The 27,494-nt window shown below is 33.7% G+C and overlaps 3 protein-coding genes across 3 annotated transcripts; 1 reads left to right on the forward strand and 2 right to left on the reverse strand.

Annotated features, from left to right (window-relative positions):
* Window positions 1–644: 644 nt before the first annotated feature.
* Window positions 645–4,160, forward strand: LOC133790782 (probable serine/threonine-protein kinase WNK9). Its single transcript, XM_062228541.1, has 7 exons — window positions 645–1,101; window positions 1,220–1,257; window positions 1,387–1,614; window positions 1,750–1,970; window positions 2,153–2,310; window positions 2,414–2,852; window positions 2,940–4,160. The coding sequence occupies exons 1-7, from the start codon at window positions 1,021–1,023 to the stop codon at window positions 4,019–4,021; spliced, it is 2,247 nt and encodes a 748-aa protein (XP_062084525.1). The 5' UTR covers window positions 645–1,020; the 3' UTR covers window positions 4,022–4,160.
* Window positions 4,161–9,098: 4,938 nt separating this feature from the next.
* On the reverse strand, window positions 9,099–12,731 carry LOC133790783 (uncharacterized). Its single transcript, XM_062228542.1, has 6 exons — window positions 11,892–12,731; window positions 11,006–11,108; window positions 10,646–10,701; window positions 10,022–10,186; window positions 9,561–9,674; window positions 9,099–9,467 (listed from the first exon to the last, which is right to left on the reverse strand). The coding sequence occupies exons 1-6, from the start codon at window positions 12,567–12,569 to the stop codon at window positions 9,375–9,377; spliced, it is 1,209 nt and encodes a 402-aa protein (XP_062084526.1). The 5' UTR covers window positions 12,570–12,731; the 3' UTR covers window positions 9,099–9,374.
* Window positions 12,732–26,137: 13,406 nt separating this feature from the next.
* LOC133791416 (uncharacterized) lies at window positions 26,138–26,862 on the reverse strand. Its single transcript, XM_062229346.1, has 2 exons — window positions 26,291–26,862; window positions 26,138–26,171 (listed from the first exon to the last, which is right to left on the reverse strand). Exons 1-2 carry the CDS (start codon window positions 26,860–26,862, stop codon window positions 26,138–26,140), a joined length of 606 nt encoding a protein of 201 aa, XP_062085330.1.
* Window positions 26,863–27,494: the final 632 nt, after the last annotated feature.

The following is a 27,494-nucleotide window of genomic DNA, read 5'->3' on the forward strand; positions in this document are numbered from 1 at the left end:
TGCTCTATAATATATTCAAATGAAAATAATATCATGCTTTTACACCTTTCTCTCTTGCAAAAAAGATCATAACATTTTTTTTAATTAATCTTATATATTAAAAAAAGGAAAATGAGTCAAAAAAATTTCAATTGGGAAGTATTTGAACAAGTCAATTAAATACTTAAATAGTTTGGATAGTTGGTCATTTGGTCTCTATTTTGAATGAAATTGAGTTAGGTGGGTGGTTTACAAATTAGAAGCCAATAAACAAAAGTTCATATGGGTACTCAATTATGGTACTTTTTCTTGAGAATTTTATAGTCAAAAACAAAAAAATGAATAATGGAAGAGATGAAATAAGCAAATAAAATAAAATAAAATAAATAAAGGGGTTGTATATGATTTTATTAGTCATTTCATATGGTAACACTAGTTCTTTCATAATCTTACAACAAAACACAAAAACATGAAAAATAAAGTTGATATCTTTATTCTTTACACGAGTTCTGGATCATCAACTCACCAAAGCTCTAATTTTTAGCATAAAATTGAATCCTATAGTGGGACCCTTTTTATGTGATCAGTTATTTTACAAATTTTTTGCAGGGTCTACAAGTACTATCCCTCTCTAAATATTTGTCACGATCCGCCGAGGGTGGGTGGCTTGGCTCTGTTTGTTTCTCTAGAAAATGAGAAAAAAATAACTTACCTCTCTTTTAATTATCAAAATAAAAACATTTCTATTCTTCTTACCAAAAATATATAAAATATCGACAAGTTCTTTTTATCTCTATTTTAATTTAATTTTTTTTCTTCTCTATAAATCTCCGAGAGAGAGAAAGAGGGGAAAAAAAGTAATATTTATTTTTTGTTTGATAAAAACTTGACTCCTTTTTCTCTTGGGTTGGGAGTCTCGGTTGTCTATGTGTGTTTGTGTCAGAGCAGAGAAAGAACCTCTTAAGGGGAAATTTATCTGAAAGAAGAAGAGAAATTTAAAAAAAATAAAAGGAGCAAAAGTGAAGAACAACGTTTAAAAGAATGAATTGTCTTAACTATCTTGAACCAGATGATTCTTCTTCTGAGTTCGTTGAAGTTGATCCAACTGGCAGATATGGCAGAGTACATCTCTCCCTTTCTCTCTCTCTCTCTGTCTTTCTCTTTCTATCTATCCATTTGTGGTCTCAGTTTTCCTATTGTTGACATTTTTTGAGTTTTGTTTTTGTTTTTGGTTTTGCAGTACAATGAAATCCTTGGAAAAGGAGCTTCAAAGATAGTGTATGAAATCTCAAGTTCTCACATTTTATCTAAATTCCAAGATGACCCTTTTCAGATTTCTCCAAATTTGAGCTTTTGGATAGATTTAATCAATGGTTGGAGTGATTTTGGTGGTTGGTTATTTTACAGGTACAGAGCATTTGATGAGTATGAAGGGATCGAGGTAGCTTGGAACCAGGTCAAGCTTTATGATTTTCTACAAAGCCCTGAAGATCTTGAGAGGCTTTACTGTGAGATTCATCTCCTTAAAACATTGAAACACAAGAACATTATGAAGTTCTACACTTCCTGGGTTGATACTGCCAATAGGAACATCAATTTTGTCACCGAAATGTTCACTTCTGGGACTCTCAGACAGTAAGCTGTTTTCTATTTTTTTTTTTCATTTGTACGCTTCCCTCTCCTCTCTTTTTTTTTTTTTTTATATATATATATATTTCCATTTTTTTTCTTCTCTTTCTGGGGATTCATTATTCTACCTACCATGAATAGGTACAGGCTAAAGCACAAGAGAGTTAACATAAGAGCAGTGAAACACTGGTGTAGACAGATCTTGAATGGGCTTCTCTATCTCCATAGCCATGACCCTCCTGTGATCCATAGAGATCTCAAGTGTGATAATATTTTCGTTAATGGGAACCAAGGAGAAGTGAAGATTGGTGATCTTGGCTTGGCTGCAATCCTGAGGAAATCTCATGCTGCTCACTGTGTTGGTAACAACTGATTTTTGTATTTTTTTTTAAATAACAACAACAACAACAAAAATCCCATAAATCTTTTACATCTCATCTACAAACTACAATTATAAATTTCAAATTCTGGGTTAGTGGGATTTTTTAAAAAAGAGTTATTGGGTTTTTGTTTATTTTTATCTTTTTACTATTGCCCTTGATAGGGACCCCGGAGTTCATGGCTCCAGAAGTGTATGAAGAGGCATATAATGAGTTGGTTGATATATATTCATTTGGGATGTGCATTTTGGAAATGGTCACTTTTGATTATCCATACAGCGAATGCACTCACCCTGCTCAGATCTACAAAAAAGTTGTTTCGGTAAGAAAGAACATAGAACTCTTTATCACGTAACCTTTTCATTTTGACCCAGTAAAAAAATAGAACTAGATTCCATTTCATTGACAATTCATTATATGTTTAGGGGAAAAAACCAGATGCTTTGTACAAAGTAAAGGATCCTGAAGTGAGACAATTTGTAGAGAAGTGCTTGGCAACTGTGTCACTAAGGCTCTCAGCAAGAGAGCTTTTGAATGACCCTTTTCTCCAAATTGAGGATTGTGATTATGATTTAAAACCATTAGATTGTGGACGAGATTTTGATGAATTTGGACCTCTCATAAGGCAGCCTTTACTTGAGCTACATCACAGTAGCAGCTCCTTTAGTAATGGATTCTTGAATGGTTATTCTAGTCAAGAGCTAAATGAATGGGGGAGTCATCCAGTTGAGCTTGAAGCGAGTGGAATTGAGCTTTTTGAGCATCACGACGATGAACATTATGAAGATGCTGGCATAAGCATCAAAGGGAAAATGAGAGAAGATGGTGACATCTTTTTAAGACTTAGAATTTCAGATAAAGAAGGTTCGACTGCCTGTTGTACTGTTCTTGATAATATTTATGCTTTTATGAATGTTTTTAACTAATCAGTTGTAGTTCTATCATTTGCAGGCCGAATTCGAAACATCTATTTCCCATTTGACATTGAAACGGATACAGCATTGAGCGTGGCGACGGAAATGGTTGCAGAACTTGACATTACTGATCAAGATGTTACTAGAATAGCAGACATGATTGATGGTGAAATTTCTTCCTTAGTACCTGAATGGGAACCTGGTCCAGGAATAGTGGAAACACCCCGTTTTAATAACCAAAACATATGCCAAAATTGTGCTTCTTCAGACAATAATACCACAAGTGGCTCTTTCATAAAGTTTCTGGCAAGTAACAACACTTCTAGTTCCAAGAGCTTGCCAGTTGTTCAATGTTGTAGACTTGGATGTACTTCAATGCATGGTCGTTTCGAGGAGGTCACATACCAAGCCGACGAGTCTGAGCATCACAACACAGACGATACACCTAACTACCAAGAAATCTGGGGTCAGCATGAAAGCCGAGAACTGAGTTCAGTAGACTCCGGACAGAGCCATTCTGATGAAGAGTATGAGAAGATTGATGAGCAGTCGGCATACACAAGAAATGATGAGAAGGGGAGCAACAATTTGAACAAAACTCAATCCAGTACAAAAATTTCATTCAGAGACTTAACAGGTTCTCATTCTTTATCCTCAATCTCTTCAACCCATCATGAGATGATCTCAGACAATCATGAGAAGGAAATGGTGCAGGAATTAAGATGGCTCAAAGCAAAGCATCAGATGGAAATGAGGGAGCTCAAAGATCATCAGTTAAGACTTGTGTCAGACTTTTCAAACAGTGGAAGCACAGAGCACAGCTTAGACAATGGGTTTTTGTCGTCTCTGATAGTATTAAACACACTAGGAGAAAACCAAGGAGTCGTCTTCCGATCTTCTGCTTATGATAACCAATTTAGTTCCAGTTACAATGACAATATCAATGAGAGCAGCCCCAGTTCGGATTCCCAAAGGGCCCGAAATTGCGAGGTGATGAAGTCTCCAACCAACGCTAAGGGTATGGTCACTGCAGCAGCCAAGAGTTTCAACAATGGCTTCTTACTTCCTCACTCACTTCACAGAGCAGTTTCTCTCCCAGTTGATGCTGTTGATATATAAAAGAAAATCTTGTGAGTTGAATTCTTTTATAATTTTTTTTTTCACACACGTATAGAGAGGCTGTACAAGTACAAGTATCAAAAAGTCCACTCCTTTTTTTGACCAACTAGTATGAAAATTCATCTACAGTTTTCTTCAATTCTCTCTCTCACACAAAATTTATTTACAACCCCATTTGATAGATACCTAGGAAGTTACCAATAATGATCTTCATCACCCTTTTTTTTATAGCATGATATCAAATGAAATGGTTACTGAATCTCCAAGTGTAAAGCTTAGGTTTACTGTAGGAGTCCAAGTATATCATCCTTTGTCATGTTGAATTTTCTATTCTTTAAAAGATTTATATAAAGCATCTTTCATAGCCTTTATTAAATGGAGCTTTAGCTTTTTGATTGAGAGAGAGAAAGGTATTTGTTTTTCTTTTAAAAAGGAATACAGATACTGCCTGCAAGTCATGATTAAGTGTATTATTTGGCATGTAAGTTGTAGCTGGCCAATAAGGTTTTGGATTCAAATGATGATTCCTTTAGGTGAGGCCCCCACCCAAAAACCCTACCTTTATGTCAATCATGGAGGGTGTTTTCCATAGAGGATGAAATTTTATGGTATGGGCCACTCAAGTCATCATGTCCCATGCATGCTGATCAGCTTAGAATCTGTCTTACCCATGCTGATCAGCTTAGAATCTGTCTTACCCATAATCACCACACCATATTGTTCCACTTCTCCCATTCCATTAGTATAATATTTTTATTCAAAGCCTAACTATATATTAGAAAGAAAAAAATAGGACGGTTCCATTAATGTGGAATGGTCCACAAATATCAACTCTTTTTTGCTGACTTTGAGCTTGACATCTAAGGTGATCTAAATCTCATATGGGTGATCTCTCTACTACCAAGTTGATGTGGAATTACACTGTCCAGGCAGTGCTTTTTGGATGGGTATTGATATTTTTTTGGGTCACAGAACCCATCAATAGAGCAAATCTATCTATATCTTTGATAGGGTAAACATAGTCATTAGATAATGATTCATTATAGTATTCTTATGTTAAAGTGTCAAGCATGGTTTGGATTTACTATTTCACCTTTTACATACATGCTTTTTAATTAATTGTCATTGAATTGGGAAAATGGGGAAAATCCACTCACTTAGATTAAGATTGTTGTTATTTGGCATTTTAAGGTACCCAACAACATATGAGTTGGCACTCTATAATTAGCTAGCGATACCTCATACTTATAATAAGTGGGATCCGATATTGGATTGCACCAATAATGATATGCCGCTTTCTTGTGGTGTTGGACACCAGTAGTGCCTCTTAGCAATTCTCTTAAATTAATTAGATTTTTGAAATTAAAGCAATGGCTAGTTTTCTAATAACTACACTAGAAATTAGCACTTTGGCCTCTTCGTTTAAGTTCATTATCAAGTTTAACTATGAGTTTTTAAAAAAAAATAAAATTATCATATATTATTTTAAAATAAAAATGCTCTATATTTTTTACTCAACAAAAATATTCTCACTTAAATTACATTGATATATATATAAATAATTTATATTGATATATATATATATTAAATTCAAAATTAAAACAAATAAATATTATATTTGCCATATCATTTTGTGTATTAATGTATTTATAATATTTTGTAAATTATTTATAAAACTGATTAATAAAAACTTGAAATAAAATAAATAAAATCCAAAAATAAAATAAATAAAAACTATATTAATTTTAGCTTTGGATTTATTTATTTTAAATTTAAGATTTTGGTAGTCAACTTTATAAATTATTAATGTATCTTAAATGAGTATTTTTTTTGTTTGATTTAATTTTCTTTTATTTTGACTAAAACAAGTCGTTGAAGCTTTTTTTCTGGTTTAAAATAGCATATAGTTATTTTAAAAAAAAAAATCATGATTAAACTTGATAATAGTATTAAATCAATAAGTAAAGAGGGGTAAGTGATAATTTCTTAATTAGATGTTTGGTTAAAATTAGGTAACTGAATATATATTTTTGCATTTAGTCAAAATATTCCATTAAGTAAATGTTAAGAGTAGCAAAGATTGACTGTTAAAAAAATTAAAGTAGCAAAGATTGACTGTTAAAAAGATCATTATCATTATCGTAGTTTGACTCTTTTTATATTATTTTTAAAAATCATTTTATTAAAATTTTGAATGATAATGATAAGATATCGGTTCATTATCACCAAACTCATGTAATAAAATAAAAATGTATATTTTATATAAAGACTAATATATTCGAAAATAATATATTTTTTTTCTTTAAGTTGTACTAGATATTTATGTAAAATTTTACAATGCACACTTTGTTTTTTGGTGTATCGGTACACTCTTTATTTTTGTTACGTGGATAATTTTTAGTGCAATTTTTTTTTGTTATGTACATTGTAGTTATTTAGAAATTTGTGATTGTTTTTTTTATTATGTACATTGTAGTTATGATCATGTAAATTTTCAAAAAAATTATGACTGTTTTTTTATGCACGTTACTCTGTTTTCGGTATTGTAAATTATTTAAAATTTTCTGAAAATTTGCAAAATATTATAAATAACGCCAATGTACTCGTTCATAAAAAAAATTGCGTCGAAAATCATCCATGCATCGAAAAGAAGAGGGGATGCACTGATACACCCAAAAATAGGGTACACCAAAGAAGCAACCTAAGTTTTTTATATGAATATTAACACAATTATTCTAATTTAATTATGCATCAATTAACTCTAAAAACATAAATAAACAATTTTCAAATTTAATTCAAATTATATAAAATATTAATAAATGTCTTATATGAGTGTAGTGTTTTATCGACATAAATATGATTAATTTATTTAAGCATATTACATTAATTATTTGATTTATATATTTTTGGATCCTGTATTTTGTCACTTTACGTGGCAACTTGAAGTAAATTATAACTTATTTGTTAAGTGCATATATATGTATTTAATTTATTGGTTTTATTTAATAATTTAGATAAATTATTGGTATTTTTATGTATAAATAAATTAGATTTCAACTTCCATCTGTATTATACTAGTTGCTACATCCCAATTCAAATGAAGAATGAGTTATAAAATTTCCTACAAATGAAATTCATGCAATATTATTCAACATTCTCTAAAACTAAATAGAACTAACCAAAGGTTGGCTTTGGCTCCACAGTGTTATACTTTTCTTCTTCAGTTCACACTTCACATGTGCAAACTACAAAGTAAAGTGATATTGAAATCCAATTTTTAATTAGTTGTCATGTACAATACTAAGAGAAGAGCATTATCATTATGATTAACGTAAAAGTCGTGGTACATGCAAATTGAGTAGAGAATGAAAGAGACACTCACTTTTGGCTAAGTGACTAAAAAAAAGTCTGCATGTATATTAGTATTAATATTATTATATCTTTCTCAATAAAAATTATAATAATGCACCCATCTTCTAGATAATGATGTGTATGTCAAGTATCTTTCTTGTTATGACAAAAAATTCAAAAACAAAAAGTTTTCTTGTCCTTTAAGCTCCCATGGTACAAATAGGAGAAATTTTGGGTCATAAAGTAGGACTGATTTTTATTTATGTTTTCATTTATATCTTTGATGATAATATACTACTTTTAAGTTAACACATTAATTAACAATTTTCTTATAATATAAGGTGACCAACTCACTCACTCATACACTTGAAATAATATGAAGTGACACTATTTTAACTTAACATGACCCAATAGGGTCCCCACTAAACCGCGTATGAGAAATTTCTATTGAAACTTGCACTTCTTTGTACTTTTGAAAAAGAAATAAAGTAAATTGGCAATAAGACACCCTTTTCTTTTTGGAGATTATTGATAGATGCATTGCTTAAAAAAAACAAAGTGATTAATTTGCATGAAAAATGGAGCAAGATTGCTATCTCAAAACAAATGCATGTCCCATATGGCTGGAATCAGAATATCCATTAACATATTCTACTCATACAGTTGCTTCTACAAATTGTTATTGTAAAAGCCTCTCTTGAAGTGGGAATAATATACATAATTCTTCTTCTTTTTCTTCTTTTTTATCTTCTGCATCTGATTCCAGTAAAACATTCAACAAGCATCTTAAACAATCATATACAGTAGTGAGAAGTCAGAACAATACTCTGCTCAATTCTAGCTAATCTATATGCGTCAAAGGTATATCAAAATAGTAGTAGGTAAAGATACTGAGAGGGAAGCATTTATTTATATGAGTCAAACATTATATAATAATAATAATTATTATATTGCAATGATTTAGAATTGGGCTTGCAGCTGAAACCTATCCATAGTGCAGTGCACAACCTACGCTTATCAAGAAGAATGAATAATGTAAAAACTTTGTTTGTGAGATTAGATATTCTTTTCCGCCAACCCCATCTTCAAAAAGGAACAAATAGAAGTCAAAAACATGATGAGTTCCCCACATCCAAAGGACTTGGGAATGTTAGGCCTAACTCCACCATTGATGAAAATGACACTACTGCTTTTGAGCTTGGTGTACATCTTTTTATATTCCTAACAAGATTTAGCCACTAAGCTACAACTTTTTTATATAAATAGTCTGGAGACCACACTTTTTAGGCTTTACCATTCTGGGACAACCCAGTTGACATATTTTAGAAATATCAAGAGCCTTTGCCTTGATCACCAAACAAGTGGCCTAGTTCGTACCCTAATTCACCTCAAGAACACATGCTTCATGTTGGCAATATCATTATTTTCATACAGTTCTTCCTATCCAATGCAATGCAGTATATGTGGAGATTTGGAGTTAGAAACGGACCTTCATAACGCACTAAGCCTGTCCACATCAATAGGCCAACCCCTAATGAAAATCATGCTTCTAACCAATCTAAGTACGTGAACAACAGTACAATACCACCAAAAGAACCTTTCTTTATTATATTTCTTTGGTTTAAAGGAAAAAGGGTGCGAGAAAAAAATAAGATATCGTTTTTTTTAAATGAAAAAAGGTATAGATTTTCTAAAGAAGATAATGCTTTGAAGTACATCTAGGACCTGTAGTTCAACGATTTCATATCAGACTCGTGTATGAAGCCAAAGGTCATTACCACAAACCTACCAACAAAATTGTAATCATAACATGGAGCACTTTTCTTGTCTCAAAAGTTGTACACATTAATAAATCACAAGGACCAGTAGTGGAATCTTAAACTAGTATAATTTTTTTGTAAGCTATACACTATAACCCTATACAAATGGCCCAATTGATAATGAGATCTTGCTCAGTTCATACCCGTTGATGATACAGGATGCAACTGAGCAGCATATACTCTTACAAAGGCCTGAGAAGAGGGTAATCTTCAAGTAGTTCGCGCTCTGACAGAGTGTCATTTTCATTCTGAGGGGTCCACAAAACTTCTACTGCCTACAGGGATGAAAAAAAAACCAAGCAGGAATTATTTATAAGCACTCAAATTGGAGTATGTGTGAATTAGAACAAAGAAAACCTCGTTCTTACAAGTATTTTGTTGGAGGGAATTGAGGCGAGTTTTTGCAAGGCTTCCTTCAGGTCCTTACCGCCATTGATAGCAGGTAGCTTATGTACTCCTTCAGCAGCCACCAAAACAGTTATCTGACGGAAAATCATAGCAAAGAAAAATATCATTTTAAATTTGTATTCCCAGTAAAACTTCAAGAATACAAATTTGAGGGCACCACCAATGATCTGATTTTTAGGTGTGGTCAATGTCATATTATCCCGTACCCCCCCCGGGTATTAAAAAAACAGGCAGAGAGATTTTATCATTTAAGAGCAATGTGGAGTTTGTGCTTTTGCCACTTGCTAGTAAAGATAAATAAAAAAAAACACCATAACTTCAATCAGTGAAGTATATTTTACTATGCAGAAGACATTACAACACGATCCCTGTCACAGGAATATGATGCAATGCAATCCGCCATTAGCTTAAGTTATCTCACCACTATGTACTCATTGCTAAATCCACTTGCCCTCTGGCTTTTGGTGCTGTGCCTTTTTAAGTTGTTGACATTGACAAGTGTTTCTTCATCAAATTTCCCACGTTCTTCAATAGAAAGTTGATTAAAGCGCTTCTCTCCATCCTCCATACTCTTCTTTAAATCCATCTACAAGAACATCAAAACTCATAATTCGTGTTGTTAACATTTATACATTTCATAATATTGAATAAAAGAATACTACTATAAAACAAATATAGTTTACAGGAATACTATAAAATGATTCTGTGAAGAATTTATCTACACAAGTGATTTGCCCAAACTACCATAAGTAATAAGTATGAACATACTACTCTATTAAGAAGAGTGACTAGTCTGCCTTCTAATGCGTAAAAATATGACCATCAAGTACTCCAGATTACGTGTTCAGTGGGAGGACCAGTTCAAATAAGTACTCAAGATTTTGTACTATCAATTAAGCTTGTATTAGTTGCCATCACTTATTTCACATAGATTATAACCTTATCTATATTTGCTCCTATCTGCAACTCAATTGGAACAAAAATATAACAAATTTCATTTCACCATTAAACCAATCAAGATACCAAGAGATGGCAGCAAACTTACAGATGAATAGCCTGAAATGCAATAGTCTGGATGTCGAAGTAAAGCTAGTGTTGTCTCTGAAACCAAAAGTTATATATTAAAAACTCTTTATAAAAGAAACTATGTAACACAAAAGTTTACATTAGAATGGACAAAGGAGAAAAGTAATATCCAGTTCCCAGTAGTGTCCATTTAAAAAAATTAATAGCCATTTCCAGTAATGCCCATCCAACAAAATTCTTAGGATCCAAATTTTATGAACCAATGTTAATGCATACCACCCAACTCCAAAAAAAAATCACATCTTTTTAGCTAAAGCTTAAGGGAAAATAGAATTCCTATTTAAAAGAATAGAAGAATATCACTGTTTAAATGTTTTACCTGTCAACACATAGCTTAGGCCCTGAGGAGTAGAGGTATCTGCAGTTTCAGCAATCCGATCAAGATCCCTTTGAAGATCACGCGCCATGCCCAACAACCCGACCTATAACAAGACAATGTTGAGAACAATACACTCGTTAAAAAAAACAAGAGTATTGCTAAGGGGAACCTCCAATACCACTTGATGCAGCGTACCGTTATTGGAGCAACTCAATATCGGATCCCACATATCATATTTTAATTATGCCACATTAAGTGTTGTTGGGCAAAATAGCAATGCTGTAGAAACAATTTAAAGAATAAGGCAAAAGTTTCTATAAACTACAGGATCAACATTTACACAGGCAGGTTCACCGGACAAAGTGAGTACTGAGTATCAATATCACAATATAAATGCAACATCCATTTTGACTTTGGCTCTTTACACATTATGTCCTCTCTCTTTCAATTGAATAAAAATTATAACTATAAATATCCCGAACCTCGCAAGATAAATGCTTGCCAAACTCGAATCTATGCAGCTATTTTCTCTCAAAACAATTCAAGTGTATCAAACTGAACTAATGTACAGCATCGTCAGCTAAATTTTATTTCTATATTGGTTCAGCAATCCTAAAAATTACTCGGAGCGGAACTACATCCCAAGTATATAAAAGCAAAGATATAAGTTGAAAAGATTCCACACTTGCGTTTCAGAACTATGATGATGCTAAACTAAGGAAAACCAAACCACACAATCCTTGATAAATAGTACAACCAAGTTTGCCAAAGTAAAGTCTTCCATTTTATCCAACGTGTTCAATTATTCATAATCAAAAGCTTTGCATATACGCTAAATATATATGTATTTAAATATATATATATATATATTCCATTTTCACAGCACCTGAACCTTGAGAACGCTTGTCTTTTCTGTCGCAGTAAGCACACTATCCTCTGACCTATCCGAAAGAAACCCCGAAACCAAAACAAAAGCAGCGAAACCCATGAATATCAGAAAGAAACTGGACCCAGCTCCCACACCAACCGCCGGACCCACATAAACCCCACCGCCGCCAAACCCGAATGGAGAGGGCCCATAGTACGGCGCCGAGTAAGAAAACCCCGAGCGCGCCGAAGGTGGCACAGAGTAGCTCCTCGACGAAGAAGGCGCCCCCGAGCGCGACGAGAACGACTTTCCCCCCACCCTTCCGCCCGAGGCTGCTAATGCCGTATTGGGGTCGTACATCAACAACAACCCCAGCAAAACCACCGCAATCGCTGGCTTCTTCAACGCATTCAAGGCCTTCATTACAGTATTGGCCACAACCTCAAATGGGTTCGCGGGGTTTTGTCTGGTAATCGATTCAGAGCAATGTTCCGGGTCGAAAGAACGTTTCTTGGCGTGGAAGAAGCATTTGACGCTGAGTTTGGTCGAGCCCTGAATGTTTATGATTCCGGTGAAGTTGGTGGGTCTGGTGAGGGTGAGGCTGTAATTGTTGGGGATTGGACGAGGAGGTAGAATTGGAAAGCTCTGTTTCCATTTCAATGGATTGGGTTCGAGCAATAACGAAGCAGCAGCCATTGATTGACTGGAATTGGAGTATTGTTGGGTTTTTGGGAATGGAACGGTGGATAGAGAATAGAGACGTGAGCGCGCGTGGGATATTTCTCCCTTGTTGATTCTTAATATTTGGAAGAGAAGAGAGAAGAGAAGAGAAGAGAAGAGAAGAGATGAGATTGTGGCCAGAGAGTCGCCAAGACAACAACCTCATATTCCGAACGAGTATTTTCACATTTGATTGGACGTTCTCTTTTGTTGTCTCTCACGTGACCTCAAAATGTAATTTTACTTTGTCTATATAACTTAGTAATTTTTTTTTTTTTTTTGGGAATAGAGTATATTAATGAAGGCTATTTACATTTTTTATGCCCGAACTATTACCACTACCGTATCGTGCCCCCTAAATTTTTCAGGCCGTTGAAAATTCCCCCGAAATATTCACAGTAATGTAAAGGACTTCTGTTAACTTTCAACACAGAATGCTGACATGGCTCATTACATGCTGATGTGTCTTGGCCATGTCAGCGCCATGTGTGTAATTTTATTGTTTTTAAATATGGTTTTTATTTTTTTTAATGTATAAAAAATGGTTTAATTTATTAATTCTATTTTTTAGTGTTTAATTCACTAATTTTTAATATGATTATAGATTTTTTAATTTTAAAATTACACACATGGCGCTGACATGACCAAGACACATCAGCATATAAACAGCCATGTCAGCCTTCTGTTAGCCACATGTGTTGAAAGTTAACGGAAGTCCTTCTTTACATTACTGTGAATATTTCGAGGGGAATTTTTAACGGCCTGAAAAATTTAGGGGGCTCGATACGGTAGTGGTAATAGTTCGAGGGGTAAAAAACCTAAATAGCCATTAATGAATGTAATGGAAAAAGAGTACAAATTGGAAGGGTTTTCTGCGACGAGCAAAACTCATCGTCTAGCCTAAGGGTATGCTTTGCCAATTCATGGGCCAGATTATTAAACTTTCGGCCAACATGTGACAGAGATTGTTATACCCAAAAAATAGGAGAATGCATCCTAGGAGGCCAAGGAGAGTGGTCCTAGGAGACCCCAAGGAGGATGTGGTCCTAGGAGACCCCAAGAGAATGATCCTAGGAGAACTCAAGAAAGTGGTCCTAGGAGACCCCAAGGAGAAAGTGGTCCTAGGAGACCCCAAGGAGGATGTGGTCCTAGGAGACCCCAAGGATGTGTTTGAGGTAAGCCTCCCAAGGTTTCCTAAGTGTTGGCTTGAACGTGTCCAAGGTAAGTAGCTAAGGAGGAGGAGTCCCATGCAAGCCAAGAATGGAGACTTAGATTTTGCCAAGGAGAGCCTACACAATGTCCGATCGGACATAGTTGGGAGATGCTAAAGGGGAGTGCTAGCTAAGGAGGAGGAGTCCCATGCAAGCCAAGAATGGAGACTTAGATTTTGCCAAGGAGAGCCTACACAATGTCCGATCAGACATAGTTGGGAGATGCTAAAGGGGAGTGCCTCAGGCTTGTCCAAGGTGAGATGTCAAGGAGGATGCCTTGGACCACCTTGGTCCAAGGAGAAGGCAAGAGGAGGATGCCTCGGACCACCTTGGTCCGGGAGAAGGCCACAAGGTCCGAAGGGACCTTGAATGGAGGAGGTATGCTCAAAGTTGTCCGAGGTGAGAAACAAGAGAATTGCCTCGGACCTACCCAAGGTGAGGAGCCAAGCTTGCATGACCTTTGGTCCGAGGAGAGCCATGCATATACCACCTTTGGTCCAAGGAAAGCTTGAAGGAGTAATCAACATGCATGTGAGACTACGTCAAAATCCCCGGAACGACTCTAACAAGAATTGGTCTAGGCACCGGGAATCTCTCATTTCTCACTCAAATTGAGGAATCAGTTGTATTTTAAACATTTATTGTAATATAAATATAAGATGAATAATAAAATATCCCTATCGTAAGGGGATATCAGTTGAAGATCTCAGGCCTATAAATAGAGAGCTTATGGGATGAGAGAGGGGCTTCTTCTGCTTCTTCTTTCTAGAGAGAGAAAATTGGGTCTGTGTATTCTAGAGAGAGAAAATTGGGTCTGAGCATTCTAGAGAGAGAATTCTTGTATTTTTGCCATCAGTACTGAAGAAACTCAGTTGGCTCAGTCCATCTGATCTTGAGTACAGATATATAAATCACAACTCTAAGTGGATTAGGCTATTACCGACAATCGGGGCTGAACCACTATAAAAATCTCTTGTGTGTTCTTTATTTTCTTTATTAAACTGTCTGTTGTCGTTTACATTCTCTTGAAGGCTTGTCGTTATTGACGTTCTCACGTCGTTGGCTAAAAATACAGTCAACAGACATGCCCCCCAAAAATTAGACAATAAAGTTTTAATATCTGAAAAAATAATCCCCAGTTCATTTTGATATGTTATGTTATTATTTAAACCCAAGACAAGAGAAATGGAGTCAGAAAAGATAACATCCAGCTGAATTCCAAGACTTTGAGCCCAATTGAGTGCGACCAACAGTGTTATAGCTTCTGCTTGAAAGGCTGACAACATTCCTGCAAAATAATTCATAAGAGAGTTTAGGCAAAAACAAAACTAAGGAATTTCATAGGAATTGAAAAAACTATAAACAAAACCTCCCTCGAGAACAATAAGATAACCTTAATCCCTTTGGTTAAGTTTCCAAAGATCGATATAACTATTTACCTTTTTTGCTCACTTATAGGAATGCTTCTTATCAGTTAATTTTGAGTTTTTGTATTAAGTTTTAACTTAAAGAACAACGACACTTACTTTTTAAGGCCTTAGATAAAGCTGCAATAACTTCCTTCTCTGGGGAGAGGATGATTGCTCCAAATCCTATCGTTTCTGTCAGGTTAGATTATGCAGCATCTACTGATAAGATATTGGATTGATTCCCCGAATCTTCTCTTCTTTGATTTGTAGATTTTTCATTTTGTATGGGTTGCTTCGTCGTTCTCTGTGTACTTCTTATCGAATCCCAATATCGGGTTACCCATTCAAACACTTGGTGTCCTTGTCTTGTTGGATGTCCATGGGTTCTTTTATTCCTCTCAAACCAAATTGCCCAAGCTATGATAAGCATTTTTTGAAAGTTTTCTTTTTCCAAAATTTCAGAGGCATAGAGTAGAATCTCCTTAAAGGAAATGTCTTCTTTCCTATGTGACATGAAAGGATAATCCCACTAATCCCATATTTCTTTAGAGGAAGGACACCAAAAGACAACATGTGAATTAGAATCCTCTCCAAAACCACATAGTGGGCAAACACTGTGTGTAGAGATATTGCGTCGATTTAAACCATTAAGAGTGGGCAAAATTTCATGGTAGCCTCTCCAAGCAAAATGTAGAATTTTACGTGGTATTTTGATTCCCCAAAAGGACTTCCACCACATTGCTAATAATGTAACAGATGAAGAGGGCAGTGCAGTGTCCATAGCTGAGGCTAGATTATACCCACTTTTGACAGAATAGTTCCCATGATTTGTATAGTGCCAGAGCCATGAATCTGGATGATCAAATTGAGTTAGAGGTATGGTTAAGATGTTTTGGGCATTAGCAGCATTAAAAAATTGTTGGACTCGTATCATGTTCCACGGACCAGGAGTTTTAATGAGATCATGTACTCTAAGGGGATCAGATATATCAATTGTACTCGGGAGAAAAGATGGAGGTCTTGGGATCCATGGATCACTAAAGGCCAAAGTTTCTTTTCCATTTCCTATACGTCTTCGCAATCCTCTTCGTAAAAGGTCCCTACCCCAGATGATACTTCTCCATGTTATTGAAGGATAATGACCTTCTCTAGCCTCCAATATACTTGTATTTTGATAGTATCTTGCCTTGAATACTTTTGCAAGAAGGGATGTAGAGTTTATTAGTAATCGCCAAGCCTGTTTTGCCAGAAGTGCCTGATTATACTGAATAAAACCACGGAATCCCAATCCTCCCTCACACTTTGGTCTACACATTTTATGCCAAGCGGGCCAATGAATTTTCTTTTGTTCAGTAGTAGAACCCCACCAATATCGAGCTTGTATTCTTTCAATTTCTTGGCACAAACCTTCTGGTATACGGAAGCATGACATTAGATAAGTTGGCATAGCTTGGATAACAACTTTAAGTAAGATTTCTTTACCAGCTTGAGAAAAAAGCTTTGATTGCCATAAGTGTAACGTCATCCAAACTTTGTCTTTTATTGAATTAAACAAAATTCTCTTATTTTTACCTCCCAACATTGGTAGACCCAGATATGTTTCTATAGAATAAGTTCTTTGCATATTTAGAGAAGATGTATACAAAGTGGCAATCTCTTTCAAAGTATTTGGAGAAAAATATAATAAAGACTTTGTAAAGTTGATCATCTGCGTAGAAAAGAAAGATAATAATTATAGCTATATTTGAATAATTGGAAAAACATATGAATTGATGTCTCTAATTGGTGCTAGTTATTAGTGAATGCCTTTATTGTGTCTTCCAGAATTTAATTGCAATGGTTTAAAACATTACCTGTCCAGAACATGTCGAGTATAGAGAAAAAATGTTTTGTATAGTTTGTAGAGATCTCTCAGATGCCTGGACGATAATGAGGTTGTCATCCGCAAAGAATAAATGGGTAATGAAAGGAGCTGTATTAGCTATTTTAGTCCCTTTATTTCCTTTCTACTTTCCGCTTGTTGTATTAAAGCTGAAAAACCTTCTGCACAAACCAGGAAAAGATAAGGTGCTAGAGGGTCCCCCTGTCTTAACCCTCTTGATGGAATTACTTCTCCATAGATTACTCCATTAATTTGAAATGAATATTAGACTGAAGTTACGCATTTCATTAATTTGTTAACCCAGTAAGGTCGAAATCCCATCTTAATTAACATTTTTTCCAAAAAAATCCATTCAACTCTGTCGTACGCCTTGCTCATATCTAATTTCATTATTGCGAATAATTTCCTCCCTGACTTCTTAGATTTTAAACTGTGAAGGCACTCATAGGCAATAAGTGCATTATCTGTAATGAGTCTTCCTGGGACAAAAGCAATCTGTTTTGAGCTGATGAGTGAAGCTAGGAATGGTTTTAATCTATTAATTAATACCTTAGAAATGCATTTGTATAGGACATTGCATAGACTGATTGGTCGAAAATCACTGATAGCAACTGGATTTTTCACCTTTGGAATAAGAGAAACCAATGTTGAATTAATTGTAGACAAATCTTCACTTCCATTTAAGCATTCTATAATAGTTTTTGATACTAACGGGCCAACTCTATCTCAATGTTCTTGGTAAAACAGTGCACTCATACATCTGGACCTGGGCTTTTATCTACAGGCATAGAGAAGACTGCATCTTTTATTTCTTCCAAGGAAAATGGGGCTTCTAAACTCACGTTCATCTTATCTGAAACAGAAGTATGAACTCCTTGTAATAGTTCTTCAATTTTTTCTTCTGAAGGAGACGAAGAAGTGAAGAGAGAATTGTAGAACTTCATTGTGATCTCGTTGATCTCACTATCACTTGTGCACCATTCGTTTCCATCATTGAAAATGCCTATCAAATAATATTGGAAATGTTATTTTCATAAATAAAAATTTTATGGCCTGCCCATTCTAGCTTGTATTTTTTAATGATATATATCTTGTTATATATGATCAAGGAATATTAGTTTATTATTGTTTTTGTATCTTTATTTTATAATTATTCCTTGATTTTCTTTCGTTTCTATCTATTACTGTGCCTTGAAAGGATCCCTAATTGTTATATAGACTTTGTTAGCCAATATTTCACCACTCAATAATTAAGCATTTTGTGAAAGATATTTGAAGATCAAAATATAAAGTAAAATCAACTATAGAACCTTTAATTAAATTGTTCTTTTGTCGCTCTCTTGCCTCTTGATGAAAGAATTTTGTATTTTGGTCTCGTGCTTTTAGCCATTGTATTCTGGATCGTTGATGCCAAAAGACTTCCTCTTTGCGCAATAAATCATCCAATTTTCTTTCTGTTTGTCGTAACTCACTATGGTCTTCCATATGTTTTTGTGAATTCTGCAAACGGATAATTTGTGAATGGATTTCTTTGATGTCTTTGGATAAGGATCCAAATTTTGACTTGTGCCATGTGGATAAGTTAGTTAAGCACGCCTGAATATTACTCATAGTTGCGAGAAGGGAGGAGGAAGAAGAAAAATGTTTCCAACACTTTTTTATAATTTCTTTGCATTCTGACTCATTTGACCATAGATTTTCAAATTTAAAACGAGGTCTTTTTCTGTTTCTTAAAAGGTCGGACCCAGTTTCATTTTGAAGAGTTAAGAGAAGCGCTCTATGATCTGAATGGTAGAAGTATAGATGTGTTAAAGAGGCTGAAGTAAAACTATCTTTCCATTCTTCGTTAACCATTGCCCAATCCAGCCTCTCCTTTAAGAGGCCATCCTCTCAAAATCTTTGCCAAGTAAATTGATTACCTCTATAATCCAAGGGTTGTAATTTACATACCTCTAGTGTGTTTCGAAACGCTTCAATTTGGTGTTCATTTCGCAGCCCTCCTCCATTTTTATCAGCTTGACTTAGAACTTCATTGAAATCCCCCATCACTAACCATGGCCCATGTGCTACTATTCGCAAATGTTGTAAGAGCTCCCATGTCATATGTCTATTGGATACTGTTGGGTGACCATAAAAGCCATTGAAGTGCCAAGACAAATGTTGATTATCAAAACTTATAAAGCAGCTTATGTGATTTAAGGATGATGATTGTATTGAGATCACTACATTTTCTTTCCATAGCAGCATTAACCCTCCACCTAGTCCTATCCTTGGGACCTCGAAGCCATTATTGTAAGAGAGTTGCTTACACATTGTTGCTACCTTATCTTTAGTAAGCTTTGTTTCCATTAGAAAAATTACTTCCGGTCTATTGTTTTTTATGAGGAATCTTAATTGCCTCATAGCTTCTTCTCCATTGAGTCCTTTGGCATTCCAACTAGCAATAGCCATTTGGGGAGAAAACAAATATGAGACTAGTGGAAACTTTGGAGAGAAAATGAATATGGGACTAGTGGAAACTTTGGACCAAGCTTGTGATATCTGCTATTTTATTTATAATTGTTGTAGGCTAGAGAAATTTTTTCCACGAAGTTAATATAAATTAATAGTGATCTCTTTCATATCATAAGTAATTATGAATATTTCCTTCATTTTTCATGCAATTTATTATGATAAATTTTTTTCTTATCATACTGATATCATTTGTAAATAATGAATATTCTGATTTTTTATATTTATTATACCTATCTTTGACTATTTCTTTTTATTTAAAGATGAGAATCAAATAATATAATTTAAAATTTTCACCACTCCATCTAATATTGTGAAAATTTCTAAATGAATGTGAATCAAGTTGTTTTAAATGAGTTTTGGGTTATATATTGTTTTAATATTATTCACCACTCCATCAATTATATATTGCTCATATACGTACATGCTTTTATTTACTACTATTTTACAAGTTTTAGACAACTATTATTTTGATTTTCATAATTTAAAAGCATATCTAACATTTCAAAAAACAACTTTATATATATGTATAGTAATTAAACAACTTTATATATGCATATCTAACATTAATTTATTGCAAAAATTTAGCTCTTCAGCTCCTCTCATTTTTAATTTTATTTTAATTGTCATTATTTATATAAAAATTTATATTAGAGAAAAAAATGTTCAAGCATTCTTTGGAAATAAAAATAACTCTTCCTCATAATAAATTCAGTTTCATCATAATTGTCATTTGTAAATAATGAATATTCTAATTTATTATATTTATTATACCTATCTTTGACTATTTCTTCTTATTTAAAGATGAGAATCAAATAATATAATTTAAATTTATTCACCACTCCATCTAATATTGTGAAAATTTCTAAATGTATGTGAATCAAGTTGTTTTAAATGAGTTTTGAGTTATATATTGTTTTAAATTTATTCACCACTCTATCAATTATATATTGCTGATATACATACATTCTCTTAGTTACTGTTATTTTACAATTTTTAGACCACTATTATTTTGATTTTCATAATTTAAAGACATATCTAACATTTCAAAAAAAACAACTTTATATATATATGTATAGTAATTAAACAACTTTATATATGCAAATCTAACATTAATATATTGCAAAACTTTCACTCTTCCAGCTCCTCTCATTTTTAATTGTCATTATTTATATAAAAATTTATATTAAATAAAAAATTGTTTAAGCATTCTTTGGAAATAGAAATAATTCTTCCTCATAATAAATTCAGTTTCATTCCCACTTTTGAAAAAAAAAAGTGAATCTGCACATTGCCATCGAATCAAAACAAATTTTACTTCCCAAACAAAAAATCCAAATCCATAAACACAACAATATGTAATAGAAAATTAAAAATATTTCTCCATACCATAAAAGTTTTAGAACCATGGTTCTTATTAAATCAATCCAAGAAACCTCTTACAAAAGTTAACAATGAGGACAAAAAAAGAAAAAAAAAAGGGAAGAAAGGAAAGTTCAAATACTCAATATTATTATTTGAAATTATAAAATCCAAAATATGAACTAACAAAATAGAAAAACAACCATCATTCTTATCTTCTTTATCATTAAAGCAATTCCTTCATGCTCTTGGGACTTTCATTTTTCCTTTATTGTGAACAGGCACATCCCGGGAAGAGATTGTAAGAACTGCTTGGGGGGTTGGCATATATGTTTCTTTGTGTGGCTTCTTGGTCTGTGTTGTGGTGTTTTTATCATTGTCCAAAGATATCTCCTTTTGCTTATTGCTCTTCATATTTCCTATAGCAATCTCTGAACCTGTCTGTCTGTTCGAGGAGGTTGAGTTTTTGTAATGACCCACTACTCTAGACTTTTGGACCATTAACGAAACTATACATACAAATCCTTAATAAAACTTACATTTGCGAAAATACCATAACTTTATTGGAAAAACTTGTAGAAATAAGAGTTACTTACATAAAATAAGTAGGATATGGGATCCCATTGTCTTAAAAACAAAACATAATTTAAAATAAAAGGAATTACATAGAAAGTGCGGAAAAATACATGTAAAACCATAAAAAAAAGGTGAAACAAGACTACATCCTCGAAAATCGAACTCTCGACTCCTTGACTCCATTCACCACCGATACACATTCTCCCAAGCATCCATGAATCTTACTGCCACTATAGCTATTTTCCTGCACATATAAACAAAAAGGAATGAGCCTAATGCCCAGGAAGGAAAAATCTAACACATAGTTCATATACATAATTTCATAAGAAACATAAAAACTTAACATAACACTTTATCATACACATACTATAATGGCCATTATTACTTGGGGTCCCATAGACTAAACAAGTCATATGCCCATGAGATTAGTGGGGTCCTACTAGCTAAGTAGGTCATATGCCCATAATCTATTTGGGGTCTTGTTAGTCAAATGGGTCATATGCCCAAGCCTACAAACATACATATTTCATAACATATTTTATAACATACTTCATAGCATAAAACATAAGATTACATAAGCATAAAACATATAGATTCTATCCTATTTTCCTTACCAAAGTTACCGGGGTAAGAGGACAGCGTTGGGACTTTTGGAACACTCCTAATAACCATTAAGAAAAGGTGAGTCTATAGAAGAAAAAGAGAAATGAAAGGAATGGAAGGACTAAACCTTGGAGAAACATACTTACCAAAAACTTATGTGAAAGTTCTTAGATTTCCTAACCAAAATAAGAATAAGGTTAGAAGACTGAGTAGAAGACTATGAGAAAGAAAATAACATAATACCAATGAACTAGGGTATAGAAATACCTTGAAGACTTGTAGACCAATCTAAACCTCGAACCGAAATACTATGAAACCTTACTTCCCCAAGTGTTTGATAAGCTTATGATGATCAAGCTTATGATTTCCCCACCCAAGTGTTTAACTCTCACACTCTCCTAGCACTTGCAGCCTCTGAACTTAGAGTAAAAGGTGAATAATGGCTGGGTACTAGGTCCTATTTATAGAGTTTAGGAATGAAAGGATCTTAATTTTACTTGGATAAAAATAATAGCTTTTTAGGTGAAAATAATTTGAATAATCGTTCAGCAGAGGCTGAAGACTCGTTCAAAAAGGTGCTGGACTTATCAAGAGGTTGAATGGCTGAATGGAAAACAAATTCAAAATGTTTCAAAATATGCTGAAGGAGGCGATATATCGCCCCCTGTAGGCGATATATCGCCTGGGCCAGTATGCCCGAGACTGTCGTGCATCGTCTCGTGTTTTCCGTATCTACGTGCTGCGATATATCGCCCCCTATAGCTGCGATATATCGGCACACGCTGATTAATTAAACACGAAATTACACATTTTTAGCTAAGTTTGAATGGAGTAAACAGCCTTGACTAAGCCCTCAACGTATTCAAAGCTGCTGGCTGACCTTATAGCATTCAAACTTTTACCCTTATTAAATTTAATCCTCAAAATACTTAATCCTTAATCATCCATACATAACATGTGCTTAAAATCCTATTGGTCCTTATCTAAACCTTATAGTATAATAAATATTATCCTTAATATCAGTCATATAATCAAACCTTAGGTTAACATTAATATTCTTAAACTATAGGTTAAACTTAGAAAATCTATAAGTACTACTATGAGTGTCCAAATAATTCCCCGTCTGAACAAAAAATCCACAGTTACAAAGATAATGCTATTAATACTATAATACTACTATCTATCTTTGCTAAGTAAAGTTCTTGGACTCTACAGTTTTCTCCTATATATCATTCATAAAGCAAATTATGATTTGTAGAGAAAATTTTAAGAGTTTTAAATAATAACGATAAGAATCTTACCTATTGTTCCCATTTTTTGTCGTTTAACCAACGAATCCAATGATAAGGGTTGTGCACAAGATAAAGCCGCCTATTTAGCACGTTGTGCCATAGATTTTTTCTTTGATCCATAGGCCAAGGGAGAGATTGAGGAAGCAATTGGAATCATGTTCGTCAAACCAGATATTTTTAGTGTTTCATCGTACTGTAAGGTTGGATTAAAACCCATATCGATTGCATCTCTAAGAGCACCACAATCATTCTGGAAATGATCTAGATATCCACAGTAGTAACAGAATGTAGAGAGACGCTCGAATCAGAAGGAGACCCATATGTTGTCCTTTTCTTTGTCTAGATTTAAGAAAATTCCTTTGGACAGTGGTTGGGAGGAATCTAAAAGAACCCTTAGTCGCAGAAAGATATACCGCCTACTTGGATCAAACTCAAGGAATTTTCCAATAGAGTTGGCTATCTTCTCCCCCAGTGGTAGTGCTAATGGTGAGGATATGTTTCGCAATGGGATTCCATGAATCTGAATCCAAAAAGGAATGTATTGAAAATCCTCCGTAGAGATCTGATCTGTCCCAGTTGATTCGATCAAGACGAAGATATGACCAGAAAAATGCCACGGTTGACCCTTTAGGATTCTATTCATCAATGTCTTTGACTCAAAGGTGATTATGAAGATATCATCAGTGTAATCCTCAATTATCACCCCTGACCTGTCCTGCCATAGGGCCTGGAAGAAGCTCTTCAGATTTTTCCTCTGGAATGGCTTGTTCGTTAACATTCTACCAAAGATAACGTTTGGAGGGTCAATTTCTTCAGATTCTGTAGTAAGGGAGGGGGTGGAAATTACTTCGAGTTCTTGGGGATGAAGCTGCAGAACATCTGTAGGAGTGTGTTTTGGAGAATTCATCTTTTAGATGGTAGGGTTTGAAGTTAAGATATTTGTGTATAGCTGTAATATTTGTAAAGGCAATGAGAATTGAAATTTAATTTTGAATATTTTAAAATATATTAAGAAATTTTCATTAAAGGAATATACTATTAGAATATTTGTTTGATAATATTACCATAATTGTCTTGTAATTTATTCTCAATTTAAAAGTAAAAAACCTCTTACTACACTCTACTGATTTCTGTATCTGAAATTCTTCTTTACTCCTTTAACAGCTTCTTAATCTTAGGGATTTTCATTAATAGCATTATTTCTATGTTAGGAATTTAGTTAATTGTTTGGATTTCTAGTTTGACTCTTGTATACAATTTCTCTTAAATGTAATTTAAAACTTTCCTACAATAGTTGGGCGTTATCTACCAATCAGTAATTAGGAATAAATACAATACTTGGGCCTTAAATACTCTTAGATAAAAAGTCATTTCCTCTTTTTTTTTTATATTTTTATTTAGTATATATCTTACGTTATTTTATTACCCTTTTTGATTTGATTCCTTTATGTACATGTTAAATCATTTAATTCAATAATTGATTCCCTTTTGGAATGTATTTATTATAATTATAAAATAGATACTTGTATTTCTTATAATGTTATAGGATTATTAAGTTATTTATGATAAATTAATTTGGTTTTGTAACTGAAATTAAAAGCGTATATTTGTTTCAAAATGTGTTAGGGTGTCACACACTAAAGTGCCGGAATTGATAGTGTCTTATAATGAAATCAATTATGATATAATAGCCATATAAAATTTCTAATAACGAGGAATATTTATTTTTATAATACATATAGTTTTAGTTTAATGAAATCGTGAATTTACAAAATATATGGTTAATTAATTTAAAAATTTCTCCAAAATTGATTGAATATTGTATAATTTTGATTTTAAAATGCATTAAGTAGGTTGGTAGAATAGTATATTAATATCAAAATTATTGCTTTAGTGTAAAATTCTCTTAGATTCATGTTAATTTATAAAATTAGGCTTAGCTAATAATCAAACTTAAAAGATTTAGCATTCTATAACCTCTATACTCCTCAAACTTATTGGAAATAGCCATAAAAAGATATTCTTAAATTTCCTCTTTCATTGACTAAGGTATTATAACCATTATCTTTATATTATTAAATGTTTTTGAATTTCTATAACTGTCAATAACATAGGTTAACAAATTATTCCATTCCTATTTGTGTACTTTTTAGGCAACAAGTTATTATTACATATATTAGTGTGTAAAGATTTTGATTCTATTTCATTGACTATTGCATGATACCCATTATCATTTAATTATATTGTTAATTGCTTCTGAATTCCTATAAATGTCAATAAATATTAACAACTTTTCATGCCCATTTGTAAAAAATTTAGGCAACAAGTTATTATTACATATATTGATTTTATTTCACTTACTATTTTATGATACCCATTAACTTTTAATTATATTATTTGATTCTTATGAAATTCAAAAAATATCAATAACATAGGAAGATTATCAGATTACTTCATATCTGATTGTAAAATGTTTAGGCAACAAGTTATTATTACATATATTAATGTGATAAGATTATGATTCTATTTAAATGACTATTTAAGGGAAACACATTTTCTTTTAATTATATTATTAATTGCTTATGAATTCCAAAGAGGTCAATAACGTAGAAATATTAATAAATTATTTCATACCTAATTGTATAATTTTTAGGCGATAATTTTTTTTTTTTGATCAAGAAGAAAGATACTTCATTAATCAACCAGCAAAATACACCCTCAACTCACCAAAACTGAAACAAAAGAAGCAACAAGCTGCTTCTTCAGAACAAACAGGACCTAATTACAATTTAATCTATGTATAAAATCTCTCTCTTGTCTTGACATTCTTCTATTTTTTACAATGAATAACCTGTGAGTCACTATACTCTGTACATCAATAGCAATCAAAGAATCAGTTTTGGAATAGTCTTCAAAAACACACCTATTCCTGTTCAGCCACAAACAATAACAAGTTGCTGCAATAGTTGCTATGCTAATTAGTCTCACGATACCCGTAGCTTTCAGGGAAATCCAACTCAACCAACCATCGAAGTCCATAGGCCAACCTCTGAATCCCAGCCACTTAAACACTAGCTCCACAACCCTTCGAGAGAGGCAGCAGTTAAAAAATATGTGGTGATGAGTTTCAGGTTGGTCTCCACAAACAGGACAAAGCATAGAGTCTAAGACAATGTGAAATTTACTCATATTGTCTTTCATTAACAGCTGAGAGTTCACCACTTGCCATAGCACAAAACGATGCTTAGGCAAGTTGAGACTACTCCAAATGGCCCTGTGATAGTTGACTTGAGTAGGAGGAAGAGTACTGTTATATAAAGCAGCAGTACAGAACTTACCCGAGCTTCCTGCCTTCGAGATCTTAGAATGAGAAATTTTTTGTCTCAATCTACATAGTTTGCGCCAGTACCAGCTTGTGTCCATTTTTAACTCATAAGACCATATGGAAACCTCCTTGAGTTAAACATTGTTAACCCACTTTACCCACAGTAAGTCTCTCTTCTCATTGATAGCCCAAATGTATTTAGCTAGAATAGCTTGATTCCATTTGGTCCCCTCTTTAAACCCGAGACCACCAAAAGATTTTGGAAGACAAACTTTCTCCCAAGAGGCCACATGAATTCTGCTTCTGTTCCCATTCATTCCCCAAAGGAATCCTCGACAAAGATTCTCTACCTCTTTAGTAACACTTTGAGGGAGAATGAAAATACTCATCCAATAATTTCGAAGTCCAAGCAATACAGAATGTATTAGTTGAACTTTGCCAGCAAAGGACAAGTGCCTGCTTCCCCAAGTGTGAAGCCTCAATTTGATTTTTTTAATGATAATCCCACAATCTTCAGCTCTCCATTTAGTTGGTCTTAAAGGCACCCCTAAGTACTTTAAAGGAAAGGTACCTTCAGCCAAACCAATTCCACTAATGATCTCCTCCTTCTCCCTGGGATCAACCCCTCCAAAGAAGATTTGAGATTTGCTGACATTGATATGGAGCCCAGTAGTAACACTGAAACCATCCAAGACCTCTTTTAGAACTTTTATGGACTGTTTGGACCCTT

Source organism: Humulus lupulus, chromosome 7 (assembly GCF_963169125.1).
Source record: "Humulus lupulus chromosome 7, drHumLupu1.1, whole genome shotgun sequence".
NCBI lineage: Eukaryota > Viridiplantae > Streptophyta > Magnoliopsida > Rosales > Cannabaceae > Humulus > Humulus lupulus.